The 12,591-nt window shown below is 41.8% G+C and overlaps 1 protein-coding gene and 1 long non-coding RNA gene across 18 annotated transcripts in view; one reads left to right on the top strand and one right to left on the bottom strand.

Annotated features, from left to right (window-relative positions):
• Positions 1-12,591, bottom strand: part of RIPOR2 (RHO family interacting cell polarization regulator 2) — a 184,542-nt gene that overhangs the window by 33,210 nt on the left and 138,741 nt on the right. For all 16 annotated transcript variants that reach the window (XM_043508279.1, XM_043508286.1, XM_043508283.1 and 13 more), the window contains 3 exons: positions 9,730-9,879; positions 8,698-8,761; positions 1,763-1,806 (listed from right to left, as the gene is read on the bottom strand). In XM_043508279.1, coding sequence (XP_043364214.1) covers positions 1,763-1,806; positions 8,698-8,761; positions 9,730-9,879 — 258 coding nt within the window. The remainder of the gene's footprint in view (positions 1-1,762; positions 1,807-8,697; positions 8,762-9,729; positions 9,880-12,591) is intronic.
• The window catches only part of LOC119851808, a 113,546-nt gene that overhangs the window by 35,619 nt on the left and 65,336 nt on the right, over positions 1-12,591 (top strand). The gene's annotated exons all lie outside the window — the stretch shown is intronic.

Genomic DNA, 12,591 nt, shown 5'->3' with positions numbered 1-12,591 from the left:
GACACTTTTCAGAGTAGCAGCCATGTTAGTCTGTATTCATAAAAAGAAAAGGCGTACTTGTGGCACTTTAGAGACCAACAAATTTATTTGAGCATAAGCTTTCGTGAGCTACAGCTCACTTCATCGGATGCATTCAGTGGAAAATACAGTAGGGAGATTTATATACATAGAGAACATGAAACAATGGGTGTTACCATACATTCCATACCATACAAGGAAAATGATCACTTAAGATGAGCTATTACCAGCAGGAGAGCGGGGCGGGGTGGGGGGGAAACCTTTTGTAGTGATAATCAAGGTGGGCCATTTCCAGCAGTTGACAAGAATGTCTGAGGAACAGTGGGGGGGAAGGGAAATAAACATGGGGAAAACTACTGACACTGTTGACAGGTTTCAGAGTCATACCACACGATCCATTGTCTACAGCCAAGCTCTATGATATAACCGCATTTGCTCCAACCCCTCAGACAGAGACAAACACCTACAAGATCTCTATCATGCATTCTTACAACTACAATACCCACCTGCTGAAGTGAGGAAACAGATTGACAGAGCCAGAAGAGTACCCAGAAGTCACCTACTACAGGACAGGCCCAACAAAGAAAAGAACAGAACGCCACTAGCCATCACCTTCAGCCCCCAGCTAAAACCTCTCCAACGCATCATCAAGGATCTACAACCTATCCTGAAGGACGATCCATCACTCTCACAGATCTTGGAAGACAGGCCAGTCCTGGCTTACAGACAACCCCCCAACCTGAAGCAAATACTCACCAGCAACCACACACCACACAACAGAACCACTAACCCAGGAGCCTATCCTTGCAACAAAGCCCGTTGCCAACTCTGTCCACATATCTATTCAGGGGACACCATCATAGGGCCTAATCACATCAGCCACACTATCAGAGGCTCGTTCACCTGCGCATCTACCAATGTGATATATGCCATCATGTGCCAGCAATGCCCCTCTGCCATGTACATTGGTCAAACTGAACAGTCTCTACGTAAAAGAATAAATGGACACAAATCAGACGTCAAGAATTAGAACATTCAAAAACCAGTCAGAGAACACTTCAATCTCTCCGGTCACTCGATTACAGACCTGAGGGTGGCTATCCTTCAACAAAAAAGCTTCAAAAACAGACTCCAACGAGAGACTGCTGAATTGGAATTAATTTGCAAACTGGATACAATTAACTTAGGCTTGAATAGAGACTGGGAATGGATGAATCATTACACAAAGTAAAACTATTTCCCCATGTTATTTCTCCCCCCCATCCCACCCCCCACTGTTCCTCAGATGTTCTTGTTAACTGCTGGAAATAGCCTACCTTGCTTGTCACCATGAAAGGTTTTCCTCCTTTCCCCACCCTGCTGCTGCTGCTGACTCATCTTAAGTGATCACTCTCCTTATAGTGTGTATGATAAAACCCATTGTTTCATGTTCTCTGTGTGTGTATATAAATCTCCCCACTGTATTTTCCACCAAATGCATCCGATGAAGTGAGCTGTAGCTCACGAAAGCTTATGCTCAAATAAATTTGTTAGTCTCTAAGGTGCCACAAGTACTCCTTTTCTTTTGACACTGTTGACACATTCAGTCATAAAGACAACAGTGGGGCTTTTCTTGCTATATACATGAGGAAAAAGCAGCCCTTTCCAGAGGTGTCACCACAATATGTTACTTTCAGGATCACATACAAAGTGATGGAAATCCCCCCCGCTTATTTTATACTAAGGAAACTGACACAATACTTACCTCATATTGATCTCCTGGACAAAGACGAGCAAATCCAGCCAGACCTAAGAGCAAATGACATTTGAGATCATTTTCAGAAGACGCTCTTTATTTAACACCTTGTTCCCTTTCTAGCTCCCTTTACTTATATAAACTGAATGCTTAAGACCTGATCAAAACCCTAGCACTCCTTTTATGGCATCAGTGCAGTCATGCCATATGCATCAGCACTTTGTACATCTTTTCTAAGAGAATTGAACCCACCAGTATTTCTTACTGTTTGAAATTCAGGCTGCCTCTCTGGCTTCTATAAAGATCCCACGGATGGCAGGAAAGCTGCTGGGTTCAATTTTTGTTGCTGGGCAACATGAGAGTAGGATGCATTGGTAGCTGAGAGAGTAACACAATCACGGATTTGGTTTGTTTGGGGTGTGAATATCTGATTTATGCTCCTGGCTGGATTTTAACTATCAAGACTTCCTACTAGCCCCTCAAATTCTTTAGTGCAGCTCTACAAATCAGTTAATAAGATAAGCCCCAAATCTCAAGTATCTTCTGGTGGATTGTAAATGCATTTCTTAGCCACTACTGCAGCCCCAAGAAATGGAAACTGCATCAAGAACCGAACAGCTTTACATGACATAAGCTTACAACTTTGTTCTTTTTTCATGATCTGTGTGTCATGGTTTATTATAAACGGTGATCATGTGAAATGAACAAAACTATTTGAATGTAACGCAAATAGACAGTCATGCTAGAAGAAAAGGAATACTTGTGGCACCTTAGAGACTAACAAATTTATTTGAGCATAAGCTTTCGTGAGCTACAGCTCACTTCATCGGATGCATTCACTGGAAAATACAGTGGGGAGATTTATATACACAGAGAACATGAAACAATGGATGCTCAAATAAATTTGTTAGTCTCTAAGGTGCCACAAGTACTCCTTTTCTTTTTGCTAATACAGACTAATACGGCTGCTACTCTGAAACCAGTCATGCTAGAGAGATCTTGGATAACTTGCTGTCTGCTAGTTTGCTCTTTGTTCAGTATATTCACTATCCAAACTGGTGGTAGGCAAATGACAGTGCATTTTTTCATTCTATTTTTTGCCAAGTGATATTTATTATGCAACGCAGTCAGATGGTGAATTTAATGATTAAACTCCTGATAAAACTGAAACAGGTTGCCACATTCATCAACACGCAGCATCCTAGATTGACATAAATGGCATTAAATACATGCCATGACATGTTTTGGGTCAAATTCTGCTCTTGGACACACACATAATTGTGACACCTCTATTAAATGCAAGTATTCAGTGAAGCATTAAGACTATACACTTTGAATTGCACAACGAAAGCTTAGATCTGCAGGTAAATTGATTCCAATACCATATGCAATGTTGTTTGGTATATTTTATACACACACACAGAACACTCACTCATAACCAAGGTTATACACCAAAACTGCTCACATTTACATTGATGTCACTTCTCTGACAACAATTAAGTTCCACTAAGGTAACTGAGAGCAGAATCCAACCTTAGTTTGCAGGGAGAGAACTTGGCTTTAAGGCGGTTAGTGAAGTGGTCACTAAGTACATAAACCTGGTGTCTTGCAGGCTTACAATAATACTGTGTTCTATTCTCAAATCTTGTCTGTAGGTGGCAGCAATCCTTCACAAGCCTAATTTACCGTTTCAGTAAGAGCTCTTCCTTAATTTAAGAAGTATTCGCCATTTGATATAAAAATCCAGAGAATGCCAGTACTGCCAGCCCCAACTGTTCAAAAACCATGAGTCAGGCCTCAAACAAATAATGAGATTGGTTAAAAATAATTAATCTGGGGGGGGGTTCTTATTTGTCTTTTGCGGAGCCTTCAGGGTTCAAATCTTCAAGTTTTTCTCTGTAAGCATGAGGGCTGAAAGCTTGTATTTAAAAAATAAAAAAGTGGAGATTCTCATGTAACCATATCACTTCATAAGCTGGGCTTTAAGAATAACATCTGATATCATTATGAGGCTCATAAGAGTTGGCATCACTAATAACTGCTGTACATTTACTTGCAAACAGTTACCAAACAGATACAAATTATAAAGAGCAGAATTCTTTTAAGATACTTTCTCTTCATAGATGCATAGGAGTTCGAGATACACACTCATTTATGTCCCTCTCCCTGCCCATGCAAGACTGTTCCCTACAGCTACTGTACGCATCTGCTATTTTTTCACAAGCCTAATTTAAATTTTCTCACATGAGGGAACTTCTTCCACTTTCCTGCAGACTCTCGTATCTCCTTCTTAGGAAGCTATTGGTGATATTTGGCGTAAAAGTCTTCAACTTTATTTCATCCCATTACTCCTAATTACACCTCTTTATATCACCCTAAACAATTCTTATACGGGCCCAATCACTATAGTATCTGAAGGAGTACTTGTGGCACCTTAGAGACTAACAAATTTATTAGAGCATAAGCTTTCGTGAGCTACAGCTCACTTCATCGGATGCATTTGGTGGAAAAAACAGGAGAGATTTATATACACACACACAGAGAACATGAAACAATGGGTTTATCATACACACTGTAAGGAGAGTGATCACTTAAGATAAGCCATCACCAACAGCAGGGGGGGGAAGGAGGAAAACCTTTCATGGTGACAAGCAGGTAGGCTAATTCCAGCAGTTAACAAGAATATCAGAGGAACAGTGGGGGGTGGGGTGGGAGGGAGAAATACCATGGGGAAATAGTTTTACTTTGTGTAATGACTCATCCATTCCCAGTCTCTATTCAAGCCTAAGTTAATTGTATCCAGTTTGCAAATTAATTCCAATTCAGCAGTCTCTCGTTGGAGTCTGTTTTTGAAGCTTTTTTGTTGAAGTATAGCCACTCTTAGGTCTGTGATCGAGTGACCAGAGAGATTGAAGTGTTCTCCAACTGGTTTTTGAATGTTATAATTCTTGACATCTGATTTGTGTCCATTCATTCTTTTACGTAGAGACTGTCCAGTTTGGCCAATGTACATGGCAGAGGGGCATTGCTGGCACATGATGGCATATATCACATTGGTAGATGCGCAGGTGAACGAGCCTCTGATAGTGTGGCTGATGTGATTAGGCCCTATGATGGTATCCCCTGAATAGATATGTGGACAGAGTTGGCAACGGGCTTTGTTGCAAGGATAGGTTCCTGGGTTAGTGGTTCTGTTGTGTGGTGTGTGGTTGCTGGTGAGTATTTGCTTCAGATTGGGGGGCTGTCTGTAAGCAAGGACTGGTCTGTCTCCCAAGATCTGAGAGAGCGATGGCTCGTCCTTCAGGATAGGTTGTAGATCCTTGATGATGCGTTGGAGAGGTTTTAGTTGGGGGCTGAAGGTGATGGCTCAGCCTCAGAAACAACTCTGACATCATAATCAAAAAGGCTGACAAAGGAGGTGCTGTCGTCATCATGAATAGGTCGGAGTATGAACAAGAGGCTACTAGGCAGCTCTCCAACACCACTTTCTACAAGCCATTACCCTCTGATCCCACTGAGAGTTACCAAAAGAAACTACAGCATTTGCTCAAGAAACTCCCTGAAAAAGCACAAGAACAAATCCGCACAGACACACCCCTGGAGTCCCGACCTGGGGTATTCTATCTGCTACCCAAGATCCATAAACCTGGAAATCCTGGACGCCCCATCATCTCAGGCATTGGCACCCTGACAGCAGGATTGTCTGGCTATGTAGACTCCCTCCTCAGGCCCTTCGTTACCAGCACTCCCAGCTATCTTCGAGACACCACCGATTTCCTGAGGAAACTACAGTCCATTGGTGATCTTCCTAAAAACACCATCCTAGCCACTATGGATGTAGAAGCCCTCTACACCAACATTCCACACAAAGATGGACTACAAGCCGTCAGGAACAGTATCCCCGATACTGTCACGGCTAACCTGGTGGCAGAACTTTGTGACTTTGTCCTGACCCATAACTATTTCACATTTGGTGACAATGTATACCTTCAAATCAGCGGCACATCACCTTCAGCCCCCAACTAAAACCTCTCCAACGCATCATCAAGGATCTACAACCTATCCTGAAGGACGAGCCATCGCTCTCTCAGATCTTGGGAGACAGACCAGTCCTTGCTTACAGACAGCCCCCCAATCTGAAGCAAATACTCACCAGCAACCACACACCACACAACAGAACCACTAACCCAGGAACCTATCCTTGCAACAAAGCCCGTTGCCAACTCTGTCCACATATCTATTCAGGGGATACCATCATAGGGCCTAATCACATCAGCCACACTATCAGAGGCTCGTTCACCTGCGCATCTACCAATGTGATATATGCCATCATGTGCCAGCAATGCCCCTCTGCCATGTACATTGGCCAAACTGGACAGTCTCTACGTAAAAGAATGAATGGACACAAATCAGATGTCAAGAATTATAACATTCAAAAACCAGTTGGAGAACACTTCAATCTCTCTGGTCACTCGATCACAGACCTAAGAGTGGCTATACTTCAACAAAAAAGCTTCAAAAACAGACTCCAACGAGAGACTGCTGAATTGGAATTAATTTGCAAACTGGATACAATTAACTTAGGCTTGAATAGAGACTGGGAATGGATGAGTCATTACACAAAGTAAAACTATTTCCCCATGGTATTTCTCCCTCCCACCCCACCCCCCACTGTTCCTCTGATATTCTTGTTAACTGCTGGAATTAGCCTACCTGCTTGTCACCATGAATGGTTTTCCTCCTTCCCCCCCCTGCTGTTGGTGATGGCTTATCTTAAGTGATCACTCTCCTTACAGTGTGTATGATAAACCCATAGTTTCATGTTCTCTGTGTGTGTGTATATAAATCTCTCCTCTGTTTTTTCCACCAAATGCATCCGATGAAGTGAGCTGTAGCTCACGAAAGCTTATGCTCTAATAAATTTGTTAGTCTCTAAGGTGCCACAAGTACTCCTTTTCTTTTTGCGAATACAGACTAACACGGCTGCTACTCTGAAACCTATAGTATCTGAATAGCTTACAAATTAATGTATCCTCTTAACACCTTGGTTAGGTAGGGAAGCATTATCCTGCCCTACAGATGGGGAACTGCAGCACAGAGAGACTAATACCTTAAAAGTATTAGTTACCTCACTCCCATGGATTTCAAAGGGCGTGAAGTGCCTAAATACTTTTGAGGATCTGTGCCTATATGACTAACACAAAGTCCCACAGGAAATCTGTGGCAGAACAGGGAATCAAACGCAAGACTCTAGAGTTCCAGTCTTCACTGCTGTACCCACAAAACAAACCCTCTTTTTAAAAAACAAGAGGTGTTTAGATCCAACCTATTGCAGGTAAACCCTATTCTTTTACTACTGGTTGATCTATAGTTGGTCATTGTGTTAAGAATCTGGACCCAGACCCTTTCCTTTCACTTCTTTAGTGGGTTCTTTGAGCAGAACACAGCATATCCTCTACTCTCTCCTGAACACTGGGAGCAGAAGAACAAAGCAGCCCTCTGTCAGGGCTCATGTTGCCTCCCACTTTCTAATTTATTTATTGTTTATAAATAATTTACTTTTATTAGCACTCTGCTGCTGCTCCCATCTCTACAAAGATGCTCCTATCAGCTAACTTGGTCTCTGCTGGGCAGTATCACTGAACATATCTTATGTAAAGAACATTTTCTTCAGCCCAGTAGAAGGGGGAGAGAGAGGGTGGTTTAAAACTGCAGCTGCATCTTTGTCTTTGATGGGGTGGGGGAGGGCGGATTGGCATACAGCATTTGTTTGAGTGAAGGGACACAAAAGGGAGTGGTAGGGAAAGGGAGTCTGAAAAGCAGTATGAAAGCACTGTAATAGGTTAACCCGGAAGGGCCAGGCCTCTCCCCTAGTATTCTTCAAACGGCTACAGCTTGATCAAAGTATATTTCCATAGAGGCTGGAGAGGAATAGTGGGAGGTTAATTTAGTTGACTGTGTGCCATCCCCCAGCACTTAGGGCTGTGACAGCACCTAGAGTATTGGAGTTAGGTGGCACACATGTGGTGATGTTTAGTACCCTTCCTTTCGACGTGGGAGTTAATCCTGAACAGAAGACTAGCAAGGCCATTGTCCTTACTTCATAAAATGATCATGATTTTTTTAAACATCATATGCATGAAAACAGAGTGAAGGCCCTTTACCATCTGACATTATTGTTCATTCAGTGCAAATGGAGGAGACTGTGTTGCTCTACTGGTATTAATGCATGACACAAAATAAAAGTGATTTGCACTGACATGACTGGGGATGTTTAAGCTTTTCAGAGATGTATATTTCAGCTCCACCCTTAGATCCTGGGGTTACAACAATGTTGCTGCATCACCTGCATTGAACTTCACAGAGAAAATTCTGATGATGCATCATTTATCATTTCTCTTCTCCCAGTCTTTTATGTTAGGGGTTTCTGCATGTAATCAGGATTTTTATTTAAGTACTCCATTTCTGGTGCTTATGCCTCACTGATGTGCATGGAATGAAAAATCAGGCTACCATAAGGTCCCATTGATTTCACTGGAAGCTTAGGGTTTGCAGGAAATGCGGGATCAGGTCTTTGAAGTTAGGCCATTTATGACAATAATCATTTCTGCTGCAATCAAAAGACAGTTGCCTTAAAAACTGCATCACACATTCATCTCGATAACCAAAGCAATGCAATCTAATTATCCCATCTCCCTCAAAAATAGGCAGAATTATCTTTGAAGAGCTCACTGTACAGAATTGCGCATCAAACTAGTATAATGAATTCTACTGTGTGGGGGTGTAAGTCAGGGTTCTGAAGGCTCAGCAATTGATGTGATGGGAAAAACAAACCTCTCATACATTAAACCTAAATTAGCTTTTGCTCTTAGAGCTCTCAGGAACGCACACAGAGAGCTCTGGCAATTCTGTTCATGCAGAAGGTTTGGGAGGGAGGCAATTACCTTTCATCTTGATGCTAAACTCCCCCAATAGGTTTTCCAGGTCTCCTTCAATGCTACACATGTTCTGTGTTGGAAAAAGGAAGATTGACATCAGGCCAACCTCCCACATTTTGTTTAAAAAAAAAAAAGTTTAGAAAGCAACGATCCCACAATGTTCAGTAGATAAAAATAAGTATCTCAAATTAAAATCAATATGCTAAAGTCAGCCCTGGAATAGACAGATGCAGCTCTATTCACTTCAGGTTAGCCAAGCCTATTTACACCAAGGCTGAATTTGGCTCACTGTTCTTCTTTTGTTGCATTATAATCCTTGCATTGGCAGAACGAAGCTGATCATTTTTCCATCCCTCCCTCCAGCCAAGGATTTGTTCCAAAGTGGATCTCAACATGTTTTTATGCTTTGAGCTATGTGGAACATACTACGAGAAAAGGGGCATTGGACTCTACCCAATTCTTTCTCTGTATTTAAGGAGATTGCTATAGCTGTGGCGGTTGTCACACCTTTCTGTAGCTTTTCCAGATCGTGATGCAATTGCACGTTAATAAAGTAGATTTGATAATACTGAGTAAGATTAGAAATGATTCAGCAGATGTCTTCACACAAATGGGTTCCAGGCTAATGGAAACCATAATGTACTGAAATCTGCAGAATTAGGAAGAATTTAGTTGGAGTACAGATAGACAGACTCAGGGCAGACTTATGTCTTTTCCTGAACAGTGGCCCCAGGATGCATGTTTAGATGGAGATATTGTGGCACTACAATATAATGTCACTGTGCCCACTCAATCCATCTCTCACAGAGTGGCAAGCTTGTATTTGCAGGTCTCCTACTGCCCCATGGAAGTAAATACAAAATAGTCTCATAATTTTTCGAATCAGTCAAATATTTCAAAAGTGAAGAGTAATTAGCTGCATTGATTTAGGGGTGGATCCTGCAGGCCTTATTCAGACAAAATTCCCACTGAAATCTATGGGAACACTCCCATTGATGTCAAGCAGTGCAGGACTGGACTAAACAGAGCAGCACATACCTCTGTGTATTCCTTGTAACTTCTGTTGATTTCAGACAAACTGTCTCGAGCGCCTTTGCTGGCAGGCGACATTGCAAATGCTTGCTTCATTTTGCAGGCGCCGTCACAAAGACGTCTTTGGATACAATAGGTTTCGTACAGCTCATCCACCTAGCAGGAACAATGAAAGCACATTAAAATAAAGAAACCCAAAGGAATCGTAAAATAGGTTCCATTAAAAGGAAACAGAATTGAACAATTGTGAATTTTTTTTTTTAGATACACCAGCGGGTAAACAACTGTAGCTTTGATGCCATCACATTAAAGTTAATAAGGATGCAATACGGAAAAACATCCTCTGCTGTAAAACTTCATCAAGACAATAGAGACTCAGCAATTTGTACTTTAGTTCTGCAGACCTCCAGCTACTGTTTTCTGTTTTTATATGGGATTTGTAGAACTCTCTATATCTCTTTTAGAGATCAATTTCAAGCTTATAAAAGAGCTTGGATTTGACAGCCCTGGGAAGTAGTAATGTCCTCTGTTTGGTTTCAAAACCAAGGATCGCACAATAGTGGCAGTGAAAGAAAGCTTCCTCACAACATACCACTAACCTGTTGTGGAGGAGTTCTTTCTAGCAGTGGGAAAGTAGCTGAGTTTCCAAATAGAGCCTTGGCCACTGTGCTGATGCCAGGCAGTGTCAATGGCAAGTCCTGCAGCATGAACGCCAAGACCGGGATGGAGGTTGTGACAGATACTGCAAATGCATGCAATTCTTTGGGGACAATATTGTATGAAAGCTATGAAGGTTTATGTATGATTGATTATGTTCTGCTCCATAGGGGAGGGTTACCACAGCTCCTCCAGGGTCTAAAAACAGTGAGAGATGATTAAAGTGAATCACTGAGACCAAACAGCTCTAGAAAGGTACCACCCCCTGCTATTAATTATCTGAATATACTGATTCAAGCTGGGTTTTCCAGAGACTAAGAAACAAAGGAAAGACTTTTGGTATAAATGGATGAGCTTGAACTGACTCAGGGACTTCTTTCTGATCCAGCAAACGGACAGGACCTTCTATCCCAGGGCAGGACCCAACCCTTGTAGAAGGGCTGGCAGGACTTTGATCTACTAGGCCTCTAAAAGACTGATGGTTGACCTCTGATAAGGTTTTAGCATGCATGCAGGAGCTTTTATTTATTAATACTTTTCTGTGTAATGCTTTTACCTTAAGCAATAAAGGTGCTTGCTGAGAAAAAGCTGTGTGGTAACCTGTAACTGCTGGCAAATACACTGGTCATAGCCCTTGAGGAGAAAGCAAAGCTCAGGCACTGGCCTTTAGACAGACTGGCTGACTGGGGATATCTGAGTGTAAGGGGGCTGTGCAGCCTTAAAACTCCTGGAGTGGGCCATGGGGGTGGGGAGGATACAGGTACAGTTACCCCGAAACTGTGACAGAGGCCTTTAACTCATTTCATATAGACCATTGAACATCCATTAGATAGTAACAACTTGGGCTAAGATTTTCAAAAGTAACTAGCAGTTTTGGGTGCTGATTGTCCACCCTCTGAAAATCAGGCCCCTTTAAAGTGTCTCACATTGGGCACCCAAAACTCCCTAATCACTTTGGAAATCTTGGTCCTAGTTATCTACCAATGTGGGCCAGTTTTAGATCATAAAACTTTAAAAGAAAAAAGCTCCATATGCTATTAATAATTCCTTGTGCTTATCCAACACCCCAACTGTGCTTTTCTTTTAAAACCTTATCCTTCGTGTGCACATTTGTTATAGCTGAGTTATTTACTGGGGGCTTGCAGCAGTGGGACTTCTACCAGATTCATCTCCTGCAGCTGGCTGCTGAATCTGAACAAGTGGTTTCATTAGTAAAACGAAGTTATTTTAAGAGTTGGATTTTTTTCTGTGAAACTAAAACTACAAGGAGGTTGTCATATTAGTTCTTTCCACTGTTCCTGCTAACAGTGGACAAGATTCAGTTTTTATATATTCCACTTTTTTCTAGCGGCTCATGCACTGCATCCTAATGCTGCTCAGTCATGGATCTTTCACAGCAGAACTTGTCTCTATCAAAACTTGTGTTAACTTGACTTCATATACTACCTGGCACCATGACTTTATTTTATCTACATCAGAAATTAACCTGAACCAAAACCTGGATCGCCAAACTTTAGGAATGTTCAGATCCTAAATCAAAATTTCCCATTCAGCTCTATCTCTAACAAAAATGCTGCTGCCGGTTTCCCAATTGAATGGGAAACAAGGAGTGTGATTGAGTATATCCCATCTGAGCCCCCTCTGTCACAGTTTCAAAAATCAAAGTGTAAAAATCAGACTAACAAGGCTGATTTGGGTTCATAATGGTGGATATAATTTATCTGAGGGACCTGTAACTAAAACAGAAGGCAGTTTACAAATGGAGGACTGCAACAAAGATTAATGGAAGAAAAGGTAACTTTAATAAACTTCAGAATTACAAACCAAGCTTATCTGAGATGCAAGCCCACTACACTTAATCTTTCCAGGTAGTAACCCTCTAGCATCCATTCAAAGAGCTGCTATAAATAGTTGTCACTTGCTATTTATGACCATAATCAGGGTGGGGCCTACCCCTGTGCTCAGACTCTGTGTCTGCACATGTGAGCCTGGTTAAGATGAATTCATTTGCCACTGTAAGATGTGCCACCTGTTACTACTACACTTCCTGTTTTCCATGCTTTGTTTCCTGTATAGAATGACAACAGTACTTAACACTGTTAGGGCATTGCTGCTATCAGAAGACAGCACAGTTTGTCCTTGTTCTGAAAAATTCTTCTGCTTCTATCCATTTAAAAACCATTTTCCTAAATAGCTGCCTAAGATCTGATG

The sequence above is a fragment of the Dermochelys coriacea genome, chromosome 2, assembly GCF_009764565.3.
Source record: "Dermochelys coriacea isolate rDerCor1 chromosome 2, rDerCor1.pri.v4, whole genome shotgun sequence".
NCBI lineage: Eukaryota > Metazoa > Chordata > Testudines > Dermochelyidae > Dermochelys > Dermochelys coriacea.
Note: the sequence above shows the minus strand (reverse complement) of the source record. Positions and strands in the feature narration are given on the sequence as shown.